Genomic DNA, 26,357 nt, shown 5'->3' on the forward strand with positions numbered 1-26,357 from the left:
ACTTAAAAAGCTTCTGTGATCAGGCCAGGTGCCCTGTTACTAAAGATCTGAGTCTAATGTAATGCTCACCCCTGGCAGTTTTCACTGGGCTGCTCTGGTTCCTAGTAAAGCCTGTTCCTGGTAACTTTACACCTCACACTGGTGGTATGGAAGCACATTAGGCTCAGCAAATAAAGATGCCTACCAGGCCTTACATGTAATATAAAGGAGGCAAGAGATACTGAAAATAAATACCTGGTACAGCTGGGTCACACAGTGTTCCCAGCAGCCACAGCAGCAAGTCAGAGCCCTCTGTTATCACTCAGTTTTATTTTACCTTCGAGGTGGGATTAGTAAATTTAGGGATTTACAGCTGCTGTGCTCGAGGTGAACATGAGATTCTGGTGTTCCTGCCTTGAGATCAGGCATGTCAGGAGCACTCTGACAGGAGCCCACCTTGCTGCTGTCCCTGAGCTGCACTTGCACAATAACACACGGGTTTGAAAGGCGAAGCAGTACACGAGTGCATCAGTCACCGAGTCTTACCCGGTCTCCTTTGATGCCCATATCACCTTTGAAGCCAGGGAAGCCATCTTCACCCTAAATAATGGAGAAGGGGGAAAAAAACCAGACAGGGTGTATAGACAGCAAAAGAGAAAATAGTCCTCTTTAGCTTCACTGTGTGGCTTGTACCCAGGGAGGAGCAGGTTAGGTCCCCACAGTGCCCATCATATTGGCTTCTGTGGAAACCCAGCCAGGCTGTGAGTGCTCAGCTCCCTGAGGGATCACAGCAAGCATCCCCCAAGTCCTGGCCTGGCTGTATGTCAAGGTCACAAATCTGGCCTGCTGTGAATCACACCTTACCAGTACAGGGAACCAATGATTTCTGCAGTGCAACTGGTTTTATTCTCCTGGAGGATGCTTTACAGGACGCTTCGAGGCAACCTCTAGGACAGTGGCAATCTTTCCTTCAGCCAAGAAGGTTTAATTGCAGAGCTCAAATCAATAATGTATTTCATCCTACAGCAAATCTCTCAGAGGAAATGAGGACACAGTTCCCAGCAAAGCTTTTATAGTCTGGAAGGACCTTGCTAGGATTCCCTAGCTGCAACTGTCAGCCTTGCTGCTGGATTGCTGGAGGCAGGAACAAAGGAACACACATTTGTTTATGGGGCCAGGCAAGATTTTCTCTGCCTCCTGCTCTTCCTCTGTGAGAAACCAATTGCATCTTGGAACCATTCAGAGACAGACTGTGTTGACTTGCTTATTGACTTGGGTGTCACGAGCTGCTCTGATGACTGGGCTGGGCAGCAGACCCTGCATGCTGTTACCCAGCTGGAACACACCACAAACCCTTCAGCTCCATTCAACTAAAGCTGCAAATTGGTCAGGAGAAAATCATCAGGAGGAAATCATCCCTAGTGCTGGACCCTTCAGCTATCAGAGGCTGTAGAAAATCAATCCAAGTGTATGGTGTTAACTCACCTTTTCACCTTTGGTGCCTTTCAATCCACGAACACCATCTGCTCCCTTGCAGGAGACAAAACAAGGGTACAGGTAAGCTTATGAGTAAAGAATCATTAATCACAGTGAGTTTTGCTTCCTCTGATGTTGACAACAGTATCTTTGTGAACTGTGATGCTCCCAAACATATTACTCATCAGATATCAGCCACTGACACGTGGCTTTTGGGTCACCAGTAAGTACCTGAGAGTCACAAAACCCCACTGACCTGATTTAGCAGGTGGGAGTTGGTGGTCTCTGCCCACTCCCTGCCCTGGAATTGTGCTTCCAGGGATAAAACTCACCCTGAAAAGGATTTTCTCTGCATAATTTCCAAATAAACTCTTCCACAAGTTCCTTGCCATCATTCTGAGTTCACTTGGGTGTTCATAGAATAAAACCTGCTCGAGCTGTGCATGGCCAATTGGGAAGTGAAACCATTTTAAAGCCTCTGAGCACACAGCCAGGGATTTCTGTGCTGCTCAGCAGTGGGTAGCAGCCCAGTGCCCAGCACCATGGGGCTCACCTCTTGCATCCACTACTTTTTTACAGGCATATTTAGGCAACAAGAGGAAAAGAAATAGCCTGACAGACTTGGTGTGATGTGATGTGGTGCAGAAGACCCCCAAAGCTTCACCAAGGCCTGGTGTTCAGCTCAGAGGTACTGAGTGTAGTCAGGATCTGTCCTTTGCTATGCCACCAGCCCAAACCTATTGGATCCCCAATGCTTCCCATCCATCCTGCCTCTTGCAGGTACCTGAGGGTGAGGTTTTATCCCACCTGTGTGCTGTGCAATGTAACTCCCACAACAAAACACAGAAGGCTGGGTTTGGGGTGTTTTTTTGAGGAATACTATTTAGTTTGGCATATTTTACATTTATTCTTCACTTCAGCATGTCAAGAAAGTATAACTCAAAGTCCATCAACATTTGGTGCCACAGGACAGGGTTCAGGTAGGCAAGGCAACACCTACAAGTTATTTCTAGCTGCAAACCCAAAGAGATGCATTTTTTCCCCCAAACTGGAGGCTTGTGCAGTTAATAGAATGCTGCTTGCAGGAAGCAAAACCTTGTCTGCATGCACTACAGGTTTTGGTGCGTGACACACTTTCTGTAGATCACTCTAATGTGGAACAGTTCCACTTTAGTGGTAAACACAACAGCAAACTATTCCCTAATGGACTGCTGTGTCTCAATCTGCAACCTTGCAAGAAACAAGATGAAAGCTTGCTGTGGCTAAATACATCCTGCTTCAGTTTTGAAGGCAGAACAGTAAATGGGTTTCTGCTACTGAAAAAATATACAAGGGGCTTTAAGAGGGTTGAACTTTTCCTATAGTCAGTTCCCAAGCTAGGTCTGTATCTGCCAGCATGGATCCCTGCAGATTCACTGGACCTCTGGGATGTGTCTGCACCTGAACTGACACCTTTGGATGGGCAGAATAGCCTGAGCTGACTGAGGGGAAAAACTGTCCAGCCTTGTGTTATCAGCATGCAAACCCTGCAGGCAGCAGGAGCAAGGAAAGAGCTGGAATTCATTCCAGTGAAAGGGCACATTGCTGAGATGCACAAGCTCACTCTAACAAGGTTTTGGATCAGGAGCAGGAAAAGCTCACTTTGTGTTTAATAATGGCCTGTTTTGTTTTGTTAACAAGCCTTGTCAAAGTCTTCACATTCTGGCTGAGATTTCCTTTGGTTGTAAACTGCAAAAAGACTGGGATGGGACTGAGCCACACTCTGAGGAACTCACAGAGAGCTCTCTCCAAAACAATGTGAGGAGGGGTTATTGGAGAGCAGGGGTCTGCAGCCCTCATGGCCTGAGAGAGGAGGCAGAACATCAAGGCTTGCCCAAGTAGTAAATAGAGTTGGTCACTGAGGTAGCCCTAAGCACTCTGGTAGGGGCATCTGTGCCCCAATGTCCATCTCCAGCACGAGGGGTTGTGGAGGCTCCTTCCTTGGAGGTCTTGAAGACCCACCTGGACGTGTTCCTATGTGACCTGATCTAGGTGACCCTGCTTCTGCAGGGGCTTGGACTGGATGAGCTCTAAAGGTTCCTTCCAACCCTACCATTCTGGGATTCTATGACTCAAGTTGAACAAGCAATGCCATGGACACTGTTTCTGGTCTTCCTTACCTTGACTCCACGGGGTCCTGGATAACCAAGGGGGCCCTGAGGACCTGGAGGACCCTGGAGTGGAAGGAAACGAAAGCAAGGAAATCACATCAAAAATCGACACAGAGGTGCAGCAAGAAGGTGCAGAAGGTGTGGGAAACAAACAGCCCAGCCATCTGGCTGCTTCAGACCAGGTGGAAATGGCAGTAGCTCTCTGAAAAGAGCTCAAAATAGCCCAGCTTGCTACAGGAACATCACCCCAGCCAGGTACGTTGGGCTGAGCACTGAGCAAAGGCCCATGTGAAAGGAGAGACAAGAAAGGAACAAACTGATAGGGCATTTATACAGAAGGTTGGGTACTTGTGTTTTGGATTAAAGAAAGAACATGTTCTCAGAGAGAGGAGGAACACGTTTTGCTGCCTCCCTCCTTCCTAAACCATCCTGGTTTTGCAGTAACACAGCAGAGCCTGGGATGATGATCACAGAGAGGAGTTATTGCTTGAGGCATAAGCCTCGGGGTAATATCCTTTGGCCTCAGCTATGTGGGTGAGGAGATGCTCACAGAGCTCCTTTCTGGCACTGAAAGCTGTGGGTCCCCAGAGAGACCATGAGCTGTGCTGGCCATGGTGCCTGATACACCCCCTGCCAAACCTCTCCTTCCCACCCTCGCTGCCACGCTGCACACCTGCAAAGAAACCACGAGGTTTATTAAACCCAGTTGGCCTTTATTTTGCTCAACTCCCAAAAAATAAACAAACTTCCTTCCACTTCTCCCAGCCTTGAGACAGACAATTTTTTCCAGCCTGACAGCCAGCCAGAGCCAACAGGGTCCAGCAGCATCCCAGCCCTCACGCAAACGTCGCCTGGACCCTGAAATCGCCTCCCTGACATCTGCTTATTGGCTTCTCCTCTTCTGCAGAGACCACCATGTGAATTTTCAGCCTCGTGGGATGCCAGACCTGAGAAAAGTCTCAAGGAGATGTCCATCAAACTGGACTGTGCTCCCATCAAAGGCTTTTGACAGATGTGATGTTTTCCGAGCGAGTGGGACCCAGCGGGAGTGCAGATGGTAAATCTCCAGCCAGACGACCCACTGGATCATTCCAGGGCTCCAGCCTCAAGCAGTGTTCTCAAATATATTGTTGAAGAGGGACTTTGAGGGGGATGGGAAGAAAAAGGAAGGCCAGGAAACACAGAAAGTCTTCTTTTCTGCATTCCTTGTGCCACGAAGGCTATTTATTTGTGTCTGATCAAGTTCCCTTCACAGTTTATTCACGTCTGCTGGGCTGCAGAGTGCTGCTTGCCAGGAAAGCTGGGAGGAGTTGAGAAGAGACCAGCCCAAGCACCAGAAGAGACTCTCAAGATGAAAGCTGAGCTCAGCTTTCAATTTCCAACGGGGTTGAAATCTTCCCACCTCCACTGACCCACATCCCCTGGCTGCTCAGCCATCCCTGGAGCCCCAGCCAGATCTATCTCCATCCAGCTGTCATGATCTTCCCCTTAGTAGTGATGAGAATCTTGTTGTCACCTACCTGACTTCCCTTCTCTCCAGGAGGACCTTCCTTGCCAGGATGACCCTATTAATAAAAGAGACAAAGAAAACAAGGAAATGGGTTTAGTGCACACCTACTGCTTCAGAAGCCAACAGCTCGCTCAGGGAGCTGTGATTTATTCACAAGCTTCTCTCCAGGAAGCTCTGACTGATACAAGTAGCCCCTCTGAAGCCAACTTTCCCCAAAAAGCTTACTTGGGTCCTTGGTGGTATTCTACCTGGTGGTTTTACACTTTTACTCTCCACAACCATTCAATAGACAAGCACAAACGACTTTGCAATATTCCTCAGGCATCAGAACACTTCAGCAAGTCCAGCAGCAAGCAGCAGATACATTTTGCAGATAGGAAAACAGGTAAAATGAACTCCCTGCATTAGCAAACTTGTGGAGGTCACAAGATGCCCATCAGAGCCTCTCATTAACTTCGTAATTCCTAGAGTCCATTACAAGATCTCATGACAAATGCTCAGCTAACCTGCACCCCCATCAGATGCTGGCTGGCTGGACCCTGGCCAGCATTCCTCTTGGGATTTGATGCTGAATAAACTCAGTATCCAAGAGTTTCCAACACATTCCCAGCCTTTGCTGGGACTACAGTCAGTAGAAAACAAAAGTGTGAATTACCTCAGTCATAGCTTGGAGGATTAGTGATAAATGAGGGAAAAGCATGAAAGCAGTCTTTAGTGTTGATTTCCCTACTGTCAGAACCAAAGTGGGGCCAGGATGGAAGCTCTTTGGTTGACAATACTGGTACAAAAGCAACTCAACCCTGCAAAGGCACCTGCTGATGTTATGAAGGTGATGAAAGCACATCCAGCTGCTCTGCTTCTGCACTCAGTGGTTTCTATACTTAAGAACTCTCCACTCAATACACAAATGACTTTCTACCAGTATAAAAAGGGTGCATAATCTACCACCAGTCTTCAGAGTGGGAATGCCACACAAGCTGGATGTCACCAAACAAACTGGTTCCATAAAGAAAGTGGCAGCTGCCACTTGTACATCACCAAAACAAATAAGGAAACCCCATCTGAGTCTGCCCTGTGAGTTTAAATGGCACCAAGAGCATCAGTGCACAAAAGGAGTCTTGTAACCCTGCTGCTCTTCAGCTCTTGCTATCTCTCTGTACCCCAGGGGAGACAAAATGAAAGTGCAGGAAGATTTTGAAGGCTTTTTTAGGCTCTGCACTAAATCAGCACCATTTTCCAAATGCCCATCTCCATCACTGCCACTGAGATCAAAAAGTGATGAGCAACTTGGTTGGCTTTCACAGAGAGATCCTTCAGGCCCTCAGGGATTTGCAGGTATCTTCCAAGACTGATTTCTATCAAGAGAACGTGGGTGGGTTTTTGTCCTTGGAAAGAGCAACCCATATGCTTACAAAGCCAACAACTGCAAACCACAGGGCTACCTGCAGCAAAGGACCTGTGTCCATCCACACCCACACATGCTCAGCTTGCAGGTCTTGTACAGCCTTCACTCTGCATAAAAACAGACCTGGAGCCTTTCTCCAGTCAAACTTCCCTGGAGGCTGCTAGAGGAATTTCACATGGAAAGCTACAGCTTCAGAGTTGTTCTGGGCTTTGCTTCAGCTGCTCTGTTGACTCAGCTAACAATTGTACCAATGTTTGAAATGCCCTCCTAGGAATGATAATCCCAGGGTGGGAAATGGAACTTTTCCTGCTTTGGTGCCATGCATCTGCATTTGCATGAGTGGGATGTAACTACTTTTCACCTGTCACTCAAAACTAGGTGCCTCTGAGGTGTGTAAAAATAGAGGCCAGAGATTTGTAAGACCAATTTCTGGAGCAAGGAGCAAATGATGTTTAAAGTAGGATTAAGGAGGAAGCTGCAAGAATACAACACTGACAAGCAATTTCAACCTGTTCTTATCACTGTTCTGCAGCAGTGCTCAGCAGCCCTGAGGGACAGGAGGAACACCCCATGGCTACTGCTGTCCCACACATACACACACACACACACACAGACCATCCCTACCTTAGTGAGCTGCCAACCTACACAAAGAGAGAGCAGAAACAGGAGGAAGAAAAAGAGGCTTGAAGAGATGGTGAGAGTTACCTAGTGATGTGAGGCCCAGTACAGTTTGGAGTAGGTCCAGGGCTTCTCAAACCCTTCAACCCAGCTGAAATGCAGGCAGAGTGAGCCTGACCTTGCAGGCTTACATGCTTCACAAGCCCATGATGCAGGATCAGGCCCCACATCCCTGGTGCCATGCAGAGACCCAGGAGAGGACTTACCGGAGGACCATCTGCACCAGGCATGCCAGGAAGACCAGGTTTGCCCAGTGGGCCCTAAAAACAGAGAGAAAAACAACAGCTGTAATGGTTGGAGCCTCCAGAGCATCAGGGGATAAGGTTTTCCAGACATTTCTTGCTTTTTTCCTGCAGAGAGGGGAGTCTGGTGGAAAAGCTGCCGTGACTTGTAGGGAATCTGCTGTGGGCAGGGTGGTTCCAGCATCCCAGGATGCTGCAGTTAGCACCAGCACCTCAGACAGGAGAAGGCAGTGAGAGCTCAACAGGAGACACTGGGGCACAAGGCATCCAGTTGCTGTCCTGCTGAAAACACACAGTGTTGAACATGGACAAGTTGGAGGACATCAAACTAAGAGCCTCACAGGATGCAGAGATGCCCATTCTTTGGTGACAAACAGCAAGGTGATGAACTGGAGCTGCCTCCATTGACTGTGCTTGCTGCTTTAACACCATTCAGCCACTACCTCTTTAATTGAGCAGCCCCCTGATCTGTCCCACTGCTGAGGGGTGTCACTGGTGTTGCAGCACCGAAACCCAAGAGCCCTTTCTGTGGCAGAAGTGCTGACGTGCTCCTTCAGCAGGAGGGTGATGGGCAATCTGAGGCCACCCCACGCTGCCAACACAAGGGAGCTGAGCAAACACCCAGAGAATTACAACTCTGGAGGCAAAACTGTCCTCCTGGTTGAAATCCTGATGGTCCCAGGGCTGCCTGGGGGGAGCTGAGGTCAGCACCTACCCCACGTCAACAGCAGTGGAAAATCAGAGCGAGCTGGTGCAGGGAGGAGGCAGAGGGAGGGGACTGTGAGCCAAATCCACCAGCTCTTCCCATTACCATCCAGCTCAGACTTCCAGGCATACAGCCCACAGGAAAAAAAAAGGCAATTTTCAGCCTTCTCCTAATGTTCCACCATAGGCTGCCTGCAAAATGTTTCTCTTAAGAGAGGAAATGAATGCAAATACTGTGAATTAGAGGTAAACCCTGCTTTCTTGTGTCTCTCCTGTCTGGAATGTGAGGCATTAGACTTTCATAGACACAGCTGCAAACAGATGTTGCATATGGGGCAAAGGGGCAGCAAATGCATATTCATGGCAACAGTTGTCTCAAGTCAGAGCTGCAGTGTGTGGCTGTACCTTCTCTCCTGGGGGACCGATCGCGCCTTGTGGACCTGGGAGGCCCTGTGAAAAGGCAAAGAAAAACCACACTAGGGTCATTAAGGGAACAAGTTCTTCCTTCCAAATGCATTTTGGCAGTGCCTCAGCTGAGCATCATTCTAGTGCCTGTGATGGCTGGGGATTTCCCCAGCTCCATTCATTCTCCAAACGACGGTAACGTCTCATTTCTGCACAGCCTGCTTCCTCTGGAGAGCTGCTCTGTGTGCAGCCAGGCTCATCCCCAGGATGCAAACAGGGATGCTCTGAGGAGCAAAGCTTGCTGAGAGCTGTGGATAAGGCTGACAGCAAGGCTTGGACATCTGTATTACCCATCTGGCTCCAGAGCAACTTGGACTGGGGGATGTTAAAAATCAGACATGAGCCACAAGATACGACTCGTCCCCAGAGATTGCTTGGAGCTGGGTTTGGCTTTGCTTCATGGCAGCAAAAGCCAGGTGAGAACTGAGGGGAGCTGAAACTGGGAGCATTTTCAGGCAGATTTTGGGCCAGCAATGTATTGTCAAGCCAATTCCCAATAAATTGCTGGTCCCATCTCTGGTAGAGGAGTGAAGCTTGTTCTAAATTGTGACTCCTCACACCCACAGTGAAGGAGTTTTCCTCTTACCTGAGCACCTGGGTTACCCTGCTGTCCTGGGGGACCTGGTTCACCTTGAGGACCCTGCAAGGAGACAAAGGCAGAGCTGAAGGCAGGACAGGCAAGAACAGAGCTGGGGCTTCCTTGGGCACTGCAGCTCCTGCCCCCTCCACAGCACCTCACCACTCTCTGTAACCCACTGCCAGTAACAGAGAGCTCCTGGGAAAGGGAAACAGCTTCTCTCCACGGTGGGGTAGGGAGAGGTGAAGTTATTTCACTTCTTTACATGGTCATGCAGCCCAAATGAGCTGAACAGGGCTTTAACACCACCTGCCTTTCCATAGGTTCATCTGCAACCAGTTCCTCCCATCAGTACGAAGCACGAGGCACACCAAGGCTTCTTTTTTCCTCTCAGTTAAATGCCTACACTTTGACATCCATTAGAACAACACCCAACTCAATGAAAAGCTTTGATCTTTCATGGGGCAAGGATGTATTTCCATCAGGAATGATAACAAATCCACAACTATTTTCTGTAGGGAGCCACTCTGTGGTTTTCACAGGCTTGGACAGGAATCTAGACCTAGACAGCAATTAGCAACCCTCAGCTAACAGAGAACATCTTGTAGTTCACTCTCTGTAACATCTGAACTGTCTGTAATATTAGCAGTGAAAACTTACCACGTTCCCCTTGGGGCCTGTTTGTCCATCCATCCCAGCCACACCCTGAGGAGGGATTTAAACAACAGCACTAAGAAAATCTCTCATTGTTTCTGCAGCACGAAAAGCAGAGGAATTGCCACAAGAATAAACCATCAGAAGGCCCTTTTCTAGAGGTGTTTGGTAAAGCAGCCAGTTTGGTAAAGCAGTGTTAAGTCCAGCTTACACTTCAAAGAGTCATTTCAGTGTTTTTCCCACCCCTTTAACCTGTCTGTGAGGCAAAATCAGCATCAGGTTGAGCAGTTCCTGGCTAAGAATTGCAGCCAATTGCCTCCAACAGCCAGCAGGAGTGGAGCAGCAAATGAAAAGGAAAAACAGGACAGAAAGCCTTGCTCAGGACACAAATGTACTGTTCAACAAGGCAGTGGGGCTGAGCTGCCTTGTGGCAAAACAAAAGGCAACCCAAGCCCCAGCTCCCTGCAGCCTCCTGTCAGGGAGTGTCAGAGAGTGCTCCTGTCTCCCCTCAGCCTCCTCTTCTCCAGACTAAACATCCCCATTCCCTCAGCTGTTCCTCACCACACTTGTGTTCCAGCCCCTTCCTCAGCCTTGGTGCCCAGCTCAGGACACACTCCAGCCCCTCAGTGTCCTTCTTGTAGTGAGGGAGCCAACACTGACCACACTATTCAAGGTGTGGCCTCACCAGCTGACCACATCACTTCTAACTGCTCCCTGAGCATCTTTATCAAAGGGGTAAAGTGGTATATGGGCAATTGGAGGTGTCCCACTGGGGTTCCTCTGCCACTGTTTTGCTCTGGGGCAGGGCAAGGTGTAACAGCATGCTTGTGGGAGATGAGACAGGTTTGCATCAGATCCTGAACCCTCATTGAATTTCAGCAGGACTAAGGGCTGAAAGCAAAGACATCTTCCCATCCCAGGAGGGGTTAAGGGTTTAACAACACTCACAGTTAAATGCTGACACCTTTAGCTCTAGCAGCAGCCCAGGTTTTTGGTTTTAAGCTCTGGGACTCCAGTGAGCTGCAGTGATTTGCAGAGAGAGCCCCTGCATCAGCACCCCCAGCAGCACACGACAGGGAAAGCGACTGTCTCCTGAATGAAAACCCCCACGTGCCTTCCTCAGCTTTTACCCAAAACAGGAACAAAATGCTTGAAAGCCTCACCAGCCCTCAGGCAAAAGTTAATAGCAAAGCCACTGTGTTAATAACTCTCCCTCTTGCCTTGCAGCCAGAGCAAGGTATTAATATTTACTCAGGTGGGCCAAACCTTGAGCAGCCATAAATGGACGTGACACCACTGAAAATGGGGCAGAATATGGAGCCATACCCTGGGGGTTTTTTGGAATATCCCATCTTTTGATTGCACAGATGTAGAAAGTGATGCAGCTGTATTATCTGCTTGAATGACTAAAGGGGACAGGGTATTGTTCCCAGAGGCAGCAGCCTCAGCAACTCACCGGTGGCCCCGGAGGTCCCGGCGGCCCCTTTGGTCCCAGCAATCCTCTGGGTCCCTGTTGGGAGAAAGCAATGGGGTGAGTGATCCCAGTGCTGCCCTGAGCATGGGCTGAGGGAGCAATAGCCAGGGAAGCATCAGGGCTGGCACAACAGTCACCTTGCTGCTTGTGCAGTAACAGCAACATCCTTGGTTTACAAACCAGCCAGAGAAATCTTGTGTGCACACATCTTCCCGTTACAAAGACAAACAACATTGGCACAGACATTTATTCTTTGGGGTGGAAGAAGGCCCACTGAAACCAACTAGTTTGTACTAATTTAATCCTGCTCCTGGACTACCCTGGAATGCACACAGTGATGCAAAACACTTTGCAGGTGAGCCATTCTAGCTGGGGAGCGTTCTGATGCTGCTGATGGAACTTTAGGGTTAGCACTTCAAAACCTCCCCAGGTTTCATTTTCATCATTGACAAGCTCTGTGTTTCAGCAAGGCTGGAAAAGGGTTTTCAGCCTGCAGCATAAGTGTACATTTTCAAAGGTTCTCAGACCTTAACCAGTCAGGACTCCTGGTATCATGGTGTTTTCTTTCCATTTCTAGCCTTTTCACCAGATTTAACCTCATCACCTTCAGGGCCAATTGGTAGGATTGGAGCATCATCTCACATTCAATAAGCAGAGACAGGGCAGGACAAATGAGAAGCTTTGCAAATCCCTCCCCAGCACCTCCTCTATCTCAAGCCTTCAGGTGAGTTTGTAGTAGAATGAAAGGGATGGTGCCTTGTGCAGATCTGAAGGCTCAGCTTTTAAGCACAGGCCCTTTCTGACATGAGGGACTGCAGGGGAACTCTGGCTATTTACAGGGATGATTTTCATTCACTGTCATGGAGGAAAATTGTTCTTGATTGATGGGCAGTTTTCCCTGTCTGCCCAAATATGACATGTCCCTTTTTATGATGCAGAGAGGACAGAAGGATTCAAAGGAAATGTTACAGGATAAAACAGGAGACATTAAGGAACTGTCTGATCTTGGAGACTGGGGGGATTTTAACCCTGCATTGGCCCAGTGACCTGTCCCAGGAACCTTCACAGGCCACAGCCTTGAACACTGAGCCCCAGCAGAGCAGGAACTCTGCTTGGACCAACTGGCAATGGGAACTCGAAGGAAAGGGAGCAGGATGAAGAGACACATCATTTGAAGTCCCACCACTAGTTTCAGTTCCCATTACATTTTGGAAAGAGCCTAATTTGGCTCAGGGCAAAGAAAAAGACAATCATGAAGGTTTAGAGTGTAGATACTTATGCCAACAAGTTCCCTGCAATGCAATTTAAACCTTTGCTCTGGCCATCACAGGTATGTTTTTCTTGTGCTGCTAAAATACCCTGCATGCATTACCATCAGTGAAGCTCCTCTTTTGTTACTGTGTTACCTGAGCACATAAATGCTTTTAAGAAGTTAATAACCCGTAAGTTATTGCTTAGACATGTGCTAAGGAGATAACAGAGTTGATGAATCTTCCCCAGAAGTTAATCAGACATCTCGTCTGTAATTTAGTTCCAGTGAGCCCGTAAATGCCAACTCTTCCCTTCCTCCCGTCAAGTGTGTCCAAGAGTTCTCATCAATTACTCTCAGGCCACCACACTGGGCCTTAGAACAACAAAACAAGACACTTTGAAAGCAAAGCTGATGGTGAATGATAGATAATGCTCCTCTCATAACAAAGCATTTGGGATGAAATAAGCAGCCAAGAACCGTACCACACACACAGACCTACAGCCAGCCAGAAGCACTTCACCAGTGCCAATCAAGTGAAAAATACTCAGCATTGGGGGGCTTTCAGAGTCTTAAACTGACAACCCAACTGTTTCTTTTCAGTAGGAGATTCCCTGAAAGTACTTTGGGTTGGTGAGGAGGTTTCTGGTCGATGCCACTACCATCTCCTGCTAACCTTGTTGATCCTCAGAAGACTGGCTGAGCTGCTCCAGCGTTAGCAGCATGTGGAGACCCAAATCCTGACAAAGTGCAGATGGATTTGTGTCCCCTGCACAGAATATTGACCCCATTTTTTAAAAAGAAGTCTTCTGGAGTTCAATCCCACGTGGATTTCACCCTGAGATTTCTCAGGGGTCACTCCCATTGCACAGAGCTAAGTGTGCAGGCAAGGGAACTGCCTGGCTAATTGCTGCCTTTGCCCAAGTGACAGCAGACAAAACCATTCCTCACTGGAGCTTGCTATGAACACTCACAGAAACCATATTTCATAGATGTTTTCCATGCAAAATTTCTCCCCTGACCTACTTACCTGAATCCTAAACAAGAAAGAAGGATACATGCAGGAAAGACCTATCTAAGCTCAGCTTTATGTTTAAATGATAGGCTTTACATTTCAAATGCTAGCCAGAGCCCAACTCAAATCCAGGAGAATTTTGCTCATAAAAAAACCCAGATCAACCCCAAATCCCCCAGACAAACAGAAAGCATCTTCTCTTACTGGCAGCTACCTTAGTGGGGAAAAACAAAGCAGCTAAACAGAGTTGTTAACAGCAAAGATAACTCTCTGAACTGATCTTCAGTCAAGAGAAGCTCAGTTCCTGCAGGACTTCAGGGGTCTTATTTAGCACCAGAAGAGTTGCCCCATGGAACTCCAAAGCCACCATTATCATGTCAAGTCCTTGACCAAAGCAGTGCTGCTGTGCATTAAGGCAAAGGAGAAGATACTCACAGGTTCTCCAGGTAGTCCTCTGGGTCCAACTTCTCCATCATCTCCCTGCTCATCAGCAAAGGCACAGAGAGAAGAGGCAAAAGAGACAGAACAAGCCAGTTGTATTTCAGTCACACCACAGGTGTTTTGCTAAATAACAGTCACACAAAAAGCCAGCCTCCCTGGAGTAATCACAGACTTGTTTAGGTTGGAAAAGGCCTTTAAGAACAGCAAGTCCAACCACCACCATCATATTGCCAAACCCACCACTAAACCGTGTCCGTACGTGACACATCTGCACGTGTTTTGAATCCTTCCAGGCATGGTGATTCCACCACTACATCCCTGGGCAGCCTGTGCCAGGGCTTGACAACCCTCTGCTTCCCTCCTGCCATGGCCACCTGCAGCATCCCCAGGACACAGGGACAGCAGCAGATGACACACATTGCCTGCTCTTGCCACAGCTCTGGCTGATGTTGCATCTGCTTCTTGTTTACAGGAGTTTCCCAGTTCAAAGGACTAAGTCCAGAGACAGACTTACCCTCTCCCCATCCTCTCCAGGTGCCCCTGGGGGTCCATGAGGGCCTGGCTCACCCTACAAAGGAAAAGCAGGAAAAGCTTCAGAGAAGGCAAGACATGCTCTGGCAACAGAGAATATTGGGTAATGTTGATTAATGAAGCAAGGGGTTTGACTTTTCTGTCTGCACCCTGTGCTGAAGGTACTCACACCCTCCCAGCTCCCATCTCTGTGGTCTCTGAAGCAGCAGCCCCTCTCTACCTGCTCAGGGCCAAAGCTCATGGGATTTACTGGTGACACTGTAGCAGGGGTCTGGGAACCCAGCAGGCACTGTAGCTCCTTCAGGAGAGGGACTGGGGCTCTGCACACAGCTATTGCTTTACTCAAGGCATGCTATTCTGTTTCTGGCTGATTAAGCATCTCTCTCAGGCACTGTCTTCCCTTTCCTGTGTAGCTTGTAATCATGATACAATCTCCCCTGTTCAAACATTGCCCTGCTTTACAAAGCAATGGCTGCACTCTCTAGGGAGGGGAGGCATGAACAGTCTGATCAAATAACTGGTTCCTTGTATTTTTCCCCCATTCTTTAATTATAACAAATCTCATTATGGTTTAGGCAATTTCCATTCAGAACTGCACTGTCTGAAAGCAGGTTTCATTTCTTGATCTATTTCTCAGTCTGCACTTTATTCAAGTGATGTTATTACATTTCCTCCCCCTTTCCAATTCCAAGCAGTCCCAGAAGGATCCTGCAGCTTCCCAGGAGGTGGATGCTGATCCTGTGAGGGATGCTGTGACATCCCACACGCTCTTACAGGACACTCTCATCCTCTCCTAATTGCATCATCGTGGCTCATCCCCAGCAATAGCTGCCCTCCTCCCAGCACCTCCCAGCTACCTCCTCCTGCCAAGGTTTCATTACAGACAGTGGCCAGAAGACAAGTGGAAAATGACTTACTCTATTTCCCTTCTCACCAGGCAAACCAGCCAAGCCATCAAATCCTCGGTCACCCTAGGAGAAAGACCAGTTTAGTGCACATTTCCACCTGGTGCTGAATAGCCTCCCAGTTTGCTTCTTGTTCTGTGCCAAGGAGGGATTGATTTTCTCCCTCATTCAGCCTTCACCTCCCATCAGACCAGCAATGATTTCAAAGATTTCCCTTGGTCCTTTTGCCTCCTCCCTCTTCCTCCAGAGCCTATAGTTCCTGATGTTTCTCCTCTTGGATTCCAATGCTTCTCTGGGTGACTTCATCATCTAGAGCACCTCACTTCTGGGACAGGTGCTTCTAGTTCAAGTAGCTCTTTCTTTCTTAATTCCATGGAACTACAAATGACAGTCCCCTGGTGAGCAAACTGGACACTACTATCATCACACTTACCATTAGGTCCCCAAACACCACCTTAAGCTTTACTTCCAGTCCCACTCACACACCCTTTTAACTCTCCTGAACACTCCAGGGAAACAAATATTTATACAGGCAAATTCTGGAACCTATATTCATGAAGTCCAGGTCCTAAAAAGGAATGTCATCAGCAGGCAAATTTGATGACTTCACATAAATAGCTAAGGGTAATGTAGAAGAACATCTCCATGACACCCTGCAAAGAGCAGCCTGCTCTGCCTGACCCCAGCCTTAGCAAGCACAAAGCCAGTTAGGATGTAGAGAGGATATTACAGCCTCAAACCAGTGATGCTGGGAGGGCAAAGCAAGGCCAGGATGGCTTCCTGCATATCTCTTTTATTACACATCACCAATAGCTCCTGTCACTGATTACTGCCATAAATGCAGCTCTGGGCTGAAGAGAGCTTTGGGCATCCTTCTGGGGAGCATGATGCCAAGCCCCAAATAATGAGCTCTGCTAAAAGGCCAGGAGTGTTAATTTGTGCTTGGCACCACGTTGACAAAGTCATGCAGCCTGAGAGTGGCAGAGCAGAGGCATTGCTTGCCAGCATCTGCCTGCAAATGACTGTGTGAACATCCCCCAGCCGCGCTCCTCATGGTCCCTGCCCACGTCTGGGGATGCTCCCAAAGGCAACAGCGTCCAGAAATTCAAGTGGGAGGAAGAATAAACCAAACCCCATTAGTCCCAGAGCAGGCAGGCAGCAGGAACATGCCTCCCCAGGGCTTTTGCCTGTGCTCATGCAGCTCCTCTGGGTTAGCATGTGGAGAGCTCTCAGTGAACCATGGCCAAGTGCAATAGGGTTTCTCTCCAAACTTGTGCCCTATTCCTGTCTCCTGTGTTCTGGGGGGAAACAGGGACAGGAATGCACAGAGGCAGCCTTGTCCTGGAAGCCTCAACTCTTTGGAAATGAGAGAAGCCACAGGGGCATTTGCAGATCGTGGTGACACCATCTCCTAACGCCCAGGGCAGAGGGCAGTGAGCACCACCCAGTTAGATCCAAAAGTCCCTTTTTCTCTGTAAGGAGATGAAGCCTCCTGTAGTTTCACACACTGATGATATGTGAAAACAGTACCAGCTCCTCTTTTCCACTGATCCTTTACCTATTAGCAAAGAAAGGAAAGCTGATTGCACCTGAGCACATCAGAGGACAGATGGGTCTGGCCAAGGCTGCCCGAGGTGTGCCCGGGGTAACCAGCAGCTCTTCCCTTCCAGCAGGTCCCAGAGCATCACTCTGTCTCTGCTCACAGCAAACCTCCTGCTCCTTTCCAGAACTGCTCATTACTCTGTTTTCCCTCCTTCCCTGGCAATCCCCTCCTTTGAGGGCAGTTGACGCTCGTTAAAGCACTTTACTGGATAAATGATTTGCAGTCTCCTGTCTCTGTATCAAAACCCCCCATCTATTCCAGCTTTAAGTATCTACATAATAAAGTACTTCAACCTTCTGATACATGATTCCCTGAGCAAACTTTCTCTGCATTCAATTTCAGTGGAACAGCTTCTTCCTTGCTTGATAATACCAGCAGATCACAGCTCAAATGAAGGGATTTTTGTCTTCAAATGAAAACACAGGGCACTGAAATTCCTCCCCACACCTTTTCCATTCCTTCACCCGGTTCACAGGGAGGAGTTTTTTTGGTTAGTTATATTTTAGGCCGTTTCACACCACTCATTCATGTTTGCTTTTCATAATTGGGATTCCAAAGTATTTGTTCTACAACTGCAGCCAAGGGAACACTTTTCATTCTTAAGAGCAGCCAGCAATTTATAAAAGTTGCAGCAAAAAAAACCCACAAGGAGGAGAAAAGAAGAAAAATTGCTCTTCTGCCTTCTAGGGGTGGCTTTCAGTCTCCTCTCTCAAACATGAAGCTTGGGACGTCACAGGAGTCGCTGGAACGCTTCAACAATCTCATTTAAGGAAGGTGGGCTCCTGCTGCCAAGAGTCCCCCAGCTCCTGCTGCCTTACAAGCAGCTGCACATTGCAAAAGCACAGAAATCCTTGTTGTTACCTTTGGTCCTGTCTGGCCTGGCATCCCCCGGGCACCGTCACTGCCAGCTCGTCCCTGCAGCAGAGGAAAGCAAAGGCAAACACAAAGGGTGAGGCAGGACCACGGGGCTCTTTGCTCTGTGGGTGAGTGAGGTTTTATTTCAGTGAGAGCTCTCTTGCCTTGGTGAGGGGGGAAAAAATGCTGGTCTGGTTTTGAGCAGCATCTCAGGCTCAGCCTGGTGTTAATGAGGGGTGTGAGACAAACAGCAGCAAAGCTGCTTCACGACCTGGGATGCTGGGAAATGGGCACTGACTGTAATGGGAAATGGTTCTCTTGCAGCACATCTGCAGATGTGCCAACCACCCTGCCCACAAATTCAAGAAAGCCAGAAGCAGGTCACACAAGAGACTTTCTTGTTTCTTCTCCTGGCAAGCTGAATCACAATGAGCCAGAGGATGGAGTCAAATAAGAATCAGCACCAGGGATGTGGATAGAGTGAGTGAGAACAATTTATATCAGCCCCAGAAACCCTCTGGGGGCAGGATCCTCCTCGTGCAACTACTGAGACTTGGGGACTGTCCAAACCACCCCAGAGCCTTTGTGCAGCTACAACCCAGAGCAAAAGAAAGAATGCAAAGACAAAAGAGGGGGAAGCACAGACTTCCCCACACTGCCTGGCTTTTAACTCTCCTCCTCGTTTGCCTTTGCCCAGATGGATGGAGAGGTCCTGGAAAAGCCACTGAGCTCTTGTGCAACGCTCTCAGCACTCAGCAATTGTTTGGCAGCAGCAAGAATTTGTAGCAGCAACTGTAGTTAATGCAGTCATCAGGGCAGCTCCCAGCACACTCACCCTGCGGCCGGGTTTTCCTGCTGGACCGGGAGGACCCTGGATGCCTCGTGGACCCTGCAAGGCACCAAGGAGAGAGGAAGAGATGCCATCACTCAAAGGCAGGACAGACAGACCCAGTGCCTGCTGGCACTGCAGGATCAGGTGCTGCTGGGGCTGTTAGGGGTTAGCAGAGCTACAAAATGAGATGGGAACTCCTTGAGTAGAGCCCATGGTTGGAAACACACTGGAAAGGCTCAGGAGTGAGCATCCCTGGACTGGAATTGCACATGTTTATCCATCAGGAAGCTTTTGCCCTGCAGGCAGCGACATGTGGTGAAGAGAAATCACATCCCCCACCATTAGAAAGTGGGCACTTTCCCTTAATGCTGGATTTACAGCTTGGAAGAACAATTTCCTGAGTATTAGCAAACTCCCCCCACTCCAACCTGTCTCACATTTTACAGGACTCCTCCATGGGTGTCTTTGCAAGGAAAAGACTTCCACCTGCAGAATTTTACACTGCTGGCTTAGAATTATGCCTTGAGTCTGCATTTGGATACTTGAAGGGACATTTAAATGCAAAACAGATGTTCCCACACCTTCCTGCTTTCAGCTGGCACTGGGTTACTGAATCACTGCTTCACAACAGCCTCTAAAGCAGGACTGGCTGCTCTACATCTTCCTTTGCCCCAGATCTCCCCACTCACCCACCCAATTTGCCCATAACTCACCTGAGGCCCCATTTCTCCAGCTTCTCCTTTCAGTCCTCCACTGCCTGGGGGTCCCTTTGGACAGAGAACATTGGTTACACTTTTGCACAACAGAGCCAGAGGGATAATTCATGCCATGTTAAGAAAGAGCCATTCATGCAGGTAACCCAGAGCATCCAGGGCCAGCTGGGTCAGCTCTGGCCTTGCTTTGCCCTTTCACTTACCATGGGGCCCGGCCGCCCTGTCAGACCCATTGGACCCGCTGGTCCTCTCAGTGCCAGCTGCAACAGAAAGAGAAAGGTTGCTCAGTCAGTGTCTCTGCTTCATTGCAGCCATGGCACAAAGCCACCATCACACCACCAGCCACATGCTCTCTCCATGCCCTGAGAACCACAATCCTTGCAGCCATGTCTGTACCCACGGTGGATTTATCCAACAAGGTCTGTCCTGCTGCTCCACCAACTCCTCTCTGCATCCACAAATAGCTAAAGCCCCTGGATGGTGCATGAGTCTGCTGAGAGGATACAGGGACCTCCACCCTGTCTGCCTGCAGGCATCCTGTGCACACCCCCTGTACACATTCTCCTCTGTGCACTTGAAGTCCAAGACACAGCATCTATACAGCCCAACCCAGAGCAGATAGAGGGGTCAGGAGTTACCTATGCTCAAACCAGATGGGAACCTGCCTCTGCAGTTCACATCCCCTTTACCATCCTCACATACAGACACAATAAAATGCACACTTTTGGCAACAAATTATTGAAGGCAAACATCAAATCTCTGCCTGGACAGGCTATAGGGGTTTGGTCACATCTATTTATCATCCCAGTACAGATTAGGAGAACTTTGTTCTTTATGATCCCAGGAGTTTCATTTGTTTTGGTGATTATTTAACATCCTGCAACCTGAATGACAATTCTATCTGCATCAGGAGGCTTTCAGCTCAATAATTAAGGAGTCACATAACCATGCATCAAGTCAGTAATTTCCACAGTGGGTAAAGGGGCAGGACCACACTTTCAAACATCACTCAGACAGTTTGTTCCCTCGTGACAATTCAACACTTTAAGAGAGTTGTAATTATCTGTGTACTCCAGTAATTAAAACCTAGCCATGATTGCACTTGGAACAGCATAAATATTGCACAAATGTGAGATTATGTGGCATCTTTTTACAGCACCCCATTAAAAGGGAGCTGATCTGAAACACTGCTGGCTGGGATGGTGTTCAGTGCCTAACGAAACCCAGATTTTAAGGGGAGTGTATCAACCTAATAATGCAGTTAACAACAATGGTAACAAGAAAAACAGAAGGAAAGAAGACACCCTTCCCCATGCAGGGGTCCTTTTCCATTCCTGCCATATTCTATAAGTGTCATTTATTTCCTTTCATACTTTGCTATCAGGTTTTTCTGACAATAGCTTAAAGTAAACCAAGAAATGGATATTTTCCTTTCCTCAGCTTTTTCCTCCACAGCCCAAAAACCAGCCAGGATTTCTTTGGTGTTTTCCAACTCTTCTCAAAACTTGAAAACTAAAAAAATATCCCAGAGCAAAGGGACTCTGAGGGAAGGGAGATGTTTGAGGGAAGGGAGGTGTTTGAGGGAAGGGAGGTGTTTGAGGGAAGGGAGGTGCTTCATTTGCTCCCAACAGGAGACAAAACAAAGTGCAAAGGCAGAGCTGCAGAGAGCATGTGCTTCTCATGAAATGTTCATCTGGTCAAAACCTCTGTTTCCCAGCAAAATAAAATGCTGATGGAAAAAAACCCAACCCTGTAGGCAGCTTTGAAATGAAGACTGACAAGGTAACACCAGAAACATAATCCCTCACTATTATTCTCGGAGCAAGGTTAATGGACAGGAAAATGCAGCTGCTGGTGGCATCAGGCCCTGGATTCCACCTGAATATAGATAAAAACAAACTCCTTTGTAAAAGAGGGGTTGGGTGGCAACTGCAGCTAAGCCAAACCCCTTGCTACAAACCTAAAAAGGGCATGTGTCATCTATTTTGGGGGAGGCTCCAGTGGACTTTACTTCATTCAAGGGTGAAACAAACTGGTTTTTAGCTTGTTTCAACACATTGTCCCCAAAAGTCTGTGCTAAAGCGACTGCCAAAGGCTCTGAAGAACAGCCTGGCTGTGTCTGAGGCACACATCCCAGCTGCAGACAGATGTGGGCTTCAGACCTGAGGAGCACACTGAATTTGGTCCCTCCTGGACAAGATGAGGGCAAACACAGCAGGAGGGCACTTGTGGGGTCCCTCCTGCTGTAACTGTGACCTTGGCATCTCTGCTTTTCACATGTCAGTGATGAAATGTAACTTCATGCAAGCATTCATGGAAGAGAAATTTCAAAGCTGCACTGACTAGAGATTTTTACTTTGAACAGACGAGGATGAAGCTTTATACACTCAGGTCCTCCTCAGGCAGGGAACAGGAACATACTGGGAATGTGCATTGCCAACCTCACTTCACCAGCAAGCCTGGTGAAATAACAAACAGCACCAGGCAGTGTTTGATCATCAATCAATAAGGTCACCAGAGGGGGGAAAAAAAGAGGTTGTGTGAAAAGGCATCATGAATTTCCAAACAAATGCATTAAACTGCAGTCTGCCTGTTGAGGTTGGTGGAGCTGGGAGCAGCTTAGGCCTGTGACACACACTGCATTATTACCATTTACTGGGGTAGGGGGGGAAAAAGGGAGAAAGAAAAGCCCTACAGGACACAGCACAACTGTTTATACAGACTCTCTAAACTGTTCAGCATAGACAGCAAACCCAAGCCAAGAGGCTTGTGTCTGCTGGCACCAGCACAAGGCCTGGTTCAAGGTCTGTAGGCAATGTTTCTAGGGTCTGTCCCATTGCTGGCCATTAGTAAAAGGCCAAGTCATTCAGCTGTCATCATCTCAAGCCACACAAGCAATTCCATCTCAGACGAGAGGTCGTTACCACCACCAGCACCACGGATGGTGCAAGGCTGAAGGCATCTTCTGACACATTTATCATGGTCCTCCTTCATTTCCTTGGGTACCTGCTGCAAGAGATATCCCCACCCCCTTCACTTACCCTGGCCTGCTGCAGGATGGCTTGAGCTTGGGCCTCCTGGGCTGAAACGAGAGGTCCTTTAGAGCCAGCGTCTCCTCCTCCACTAAAGCGGAACTGATGGGAACGAGATGAAGAAAGAAGGTCACAGGGTTGCTGTCCCTCTGGCCTCCCACACTAGCCTGACTCCCAAACAACTCTGTTCAGCATGACTGACTCAACTCCATCACTGTCCTTCCAGATCATCCTATTAACCATTGCTCTCTCAGGCACAACCTGACCGTTTCCCACGTCTGCACCCGCACGGCTCCTGCCAGCTCCAAGTAACACACAACAACAGGGACTGTGAGCTCCAAACTGTGAGGACCTCACATGGCACTACTCAAAACTCAATGCAAAGCTCTCCCACGGCTGATATTCCCTGTGTGGATGTTGTTGGGCAGGAGACTCCCAGGGATGGGGTTGCATCAGGTTATTTGGCTGTAGCTGTCTGCTTGCCTGGGGACAAAGGCTGTATTTCTCAAGCGTGGCAATGTGCTTCAAAGAACACAGTTTGGCCTGTGGTCCAGGCCAGGATCCTCAGCACACAAAGGATTCTCAAACCCCTCAGCACTAATGTTTTATTTTCCCAGACTTGAAAGGGAAGGAGGTTTTAATGTTTTCTTCTGCCTCTTCCACCCCCAACAGCTACAAGACCATTTTCCAGGACACACACCCTTCTGCCTTAATTGCATGTGCATTGGGGGTTTTGCAAGAGGGACTCTCCAGGCTGCAGAACCTCTTTGGAAGTCTCTTTCACCTCTGCTTCACCTCTGCCTTTCGCTTGCTTGGCGCTAGGTGTGTGACCACATGCACTTGGCAAGCAGAGCCAAAGAGATGCAATTTATAGGCCTAGGGCTGGTTACTGTAGGGGCCAACAAATGTATTGTAATGGCCAGTTAAGCTCTGTGTTGAGCACTTGGCCCAGGCTGTCCCAGGCACCCTGCCAGGAACCTACACAAGTATCACCCTACCATCTGGAGTCTGTACAAGAGTGCTGTGGTTTTTCACTGAAGACTCTTTCCCTTCAGTACCTAACCACTTATTTGCAGCAGCTGCTTTCCTTTGGAGTTTCTCACATCAAAGCAGACACAAAACATAGTGATTCCTTTAACATTTCAGGACCAACAAGGTCAGCTTGCTGGTTGCTAGCTTCATGTAAGAGTCCAATGATAGGAACAAGGGACAGTGGGTACAGCTGGAACAGAAGAGGTTCCAAAGAAACACAAGGCAGAATTTCTTCCCTGTTGAGGTGAGGGAGCCCTGGCAGGGGCTGCCCAGATGGGCTGTGGAGTCTCCTTCTCTGGATCCATTCAAACCCAGCTGGATGAGTTCCTGTGTGCCCTGCTCTAGGTGGTGCTGCTCTGGCAGGGGCGTTGCACTGGATGAGCTTTTGAGGTTCCTTCTAGCCCTTGAGATTCTGTGATTAACCACTATTCATCAAAAGAGCCCAGTTCCTTCAGGTGCTTCTAATTTTGGCACCTGCTCTAAATAGCTGTTAGAGGTTTCTCATTGTAGAAGGGTGGTTTCTGCCTGGAAATTTGGCCCTTGGAAGTGTCTTCAGCTGCTTCTTCATGACTTTCACTCTCCAACACTATGCCCAGTCAGAAATACTTTGGCTTATTCATCAGTTGTGGCAATTTCAACCTACATGCCCTGTGCTTTTGACCACTGAAGAAGTTACAGTGCTTTGCAAAGTCAATTTACAAGTGGAACAATCTGGATCTGTCTTTTATACCAAGTAAAACGTGTCCTTGGTGTAAAAGAGAGAGGAAACTTCAGCAAGAACAGGCACTAAGCAGCAGCAAAGCCAAGAAGCCTGACTCATTTCAATGCTGTTTTAGTTGTACTTACAGGCAGCATAAGCATTGTCCCGGGTGGTCCTGGTAAACCATCTGCTCCTGGAAGACCTGGGCGACCAGGTGGTCCCTGCAAGAAGGAGAAATAAAAATAGACTTCTATAGCATCATTTCAGCCATGTCCACACACAAGCAGCCAAGACTCCAAAGGCTTATATCACGACACAAAACCCTCCCTGCCTCGACAGACAGGAGCAGAGCGTGTAGGCACAAATACGGAGCGTGGAGGCAAGTTTTAAGGAGCTACATCTGTAACCACCCAGGATTTTTCTTACTAATTCCCTTTGCTTCCATCCTGGCCCTTAGGGTCTGCCACACACAATCTTCAAGTGAGTAATAAAAGCCTTTGCAATGTTCCAAGTTAATGGAATCAATGTTTAGTTGGGTCTGTTAAAACCTATTAAAACAACTATATGAAACTTCCTAAGTCAGGTCAGTGAGATAGAAATGTGGAAAGATAAATACATTTCTGTTCATGTTCAGTCATCTGGGTCATTCAATTTTGCTCCCTCTTATTTTTTTCCCAGTCCTATGAGGCTACTTCCATCTACAATGGAGTGATCCTGTCAGCAGCTGTACATCAGCAAAACTCTGGGGATCTCCATGGAGTTGTGCTGATTAGCATCAGCTGAGCATCTTTAGCTTGTACTAAAGAAATGAGTGCATAGTAAAAGATCTATTGATGAAGCTATAAATAATCAAATATAGCCAATTTTCCTGAGACAGTCCATAGATTATTTGCATTCCCCACTGTGTATTTGGCAAAAGGTTTAACTTAACCCAAGTTTGCACATCCATCCAGCAAGCCCATGTGCAAATGAGGATGACACCAACTGTTCTATGTATATGCCTGACTGCAACTTTCACACCAGCTTAAGATGAAGGCAAGACTGACTTGGCCACTCACATGAGGTGCCCTGATGCTCACCTCGTGGCAAGACAGACTGGACTACCTGACCAACAGCTCAAGCTTGAGGACTTGGACATTCCTCTGTATAACAAACACCAGTAATAAATCCATCTGTGGAGAACCAAAGCTCTTGGAAGGGCAAACAGCAAATACCTGTTAGTTCTCATGCTCCTCAACTTGCCTGAAACTCTCCAGCCCATGCAGACATCAACCAGAAGTAAACATAAAACCACAAATCACAGATGCACATGGACAAGATACAGGGACACAGACAAGCCAGAGCTTGTGCCAGAGTTGCACACTCACCCCACAAGGCAAAGGGAGGGGGATAAAGGTGGCAAAGGGAGGAGGGAAAGAGAAAGAGGTTACAAAGTCCCTAAAATCAGACCATTTGAAAAAAAGCCAAAACAACCAAACCAAACCATTTGATGTGTTATCCTTGCCCCACTGTCATAGAAACAAAAGGAAATTGGGGTCAAACACAGACTCATAGGAGTGTTTCAGCTGGAAAAGCCCTTGAAGCTGCTGCAGTCCCAGCCCTGCCCTCACCCTGCCCAGCCCAGCACTGACCCACAGCCCTCAGCACCTCAGCACCATGGCTTTGGGGTCCCTCCAGGGCTGGGCACTCCCAGCTGGGCACAGGGGCTGACACCCCTCTCAGAGAAACAGTTCTGCCTCAGCTCCAATCTAAAACTCCTCTGGCACAACTTGAGGCTGGTTCTTTTTGACCTATCACTCATTACTTAGGATAGCAGAGGCTGAGCCCCATCTCACCACAACCTCCTGTCAGGGAGTTGCACAGAGTGCTCCTGCCTCCCCTCACTCTCCTCTTCTCCAGGCTGAACACCCCAAGATCCCTCTTCCAGCAAGATCTTGGCACATCTCTTTGCACCCTCTTCTTTCATCCCCTCCGTGTCACATCCAACTTTAACACTTTGTCATCTCCCTCTTAAACAAAGGATCCCAAAACGCTCAAGTCAAAGTTTCAAGCACTAAATTAGAGCCCAGCACCAGGCTGGGGGAGGAAGAGCAGCCTCTACTCCACCCTGCCCCAGCCAAGCATCGCTCCAGCC

General features: G+C 48.3%; 1 protein-coding gene across 3 annotated transcripts in view; it reads right to left on the minus strand.

Annotated features, from left to right (window-relative positions):
* The window catches only part of COL5A1 (collagen type V alpha 1 chain), a 150,171-nt gene that overhangs the window by 40,776 nt on the left and 83,038 nt on the right, over positions 1-26,357 (minus strand). For all 3 annotated transcript variants that reach the window (XM_062011591.1, XM_062011590.1, XM_062011589.1), the window contains exons 12-29: positions 24,370-24,444; positions 22,501-22,593; positions 19,663-19,719; positions 19,460-19,513; positions 18,750-18,803; positions 17,921-17,974; positions 15,469-15,522; positions 14,535-14,588; positions 14,015-14,059; positions 11,298-11,351; positions 9,848-9,892; positions 9,197-9,250; positions 8,551-8,595; positions 7,405-7,458; positions 5,126-5,170; positions 3,615-3,668; positions 1,465-1,509; positions 526-579 (exon numbers count right to left, since the gene is read on the minus strand). In XM_062011591.1, the coding sequence (XP_061867575.1) occupies positions 526-579; positions 1,465-1,509; positions 3,615-3,668; positions 5,126-5,170; positions 7,405-7,458; positions 8,551-8,595; positions 9,197-9,250; positions 9,848-9,892; positions 11,298-11,351; positions 14,015-14,059; positions 14,535-14,588; positions 15,469-15,522; positions 17,921-17,974; positions 18,750-18,803; positions 19,460-19,513; positions 19,663-19,719; positions 22,501-22,593; positions 24,370-24,444 (990 nt within the window). The remainder of the gene's footprint in view (positions 1-525; positions 580-1,464; positions 1,510-3,614; positions 3,669-5,125; positions 5,171-7,404; positions 7,459-8,550; positions 8,596-9,196; positions 9,251-9,847; positions 9,893-11,297; positions 11,352-14,014; positions 14,060-14,534; positions 14,589-15,468; positions 15,523-17,920; positions 17,975-18,749; positions 18,804-19,459; positions 19,514-19,662; positions 19,720-22,500; positions 22,594-24,369; positions 24,445-26,357) is intronic.

The sequence above is a fragment of the Colius striatus genome, chromosome 19, assembly GCF_028858725.1.
Source record: "Colius striatus isolate bColStr4 chromosome 19, bColStr4.1.hap1, whole genome shotgun sequence".
Classification (NCBI taxonomy): domain Eukaryota; kingdom Metazoa; phylum Chordata; class Aves; order Coliiformes; family Coliidae; genus Colius; species Colius striatus.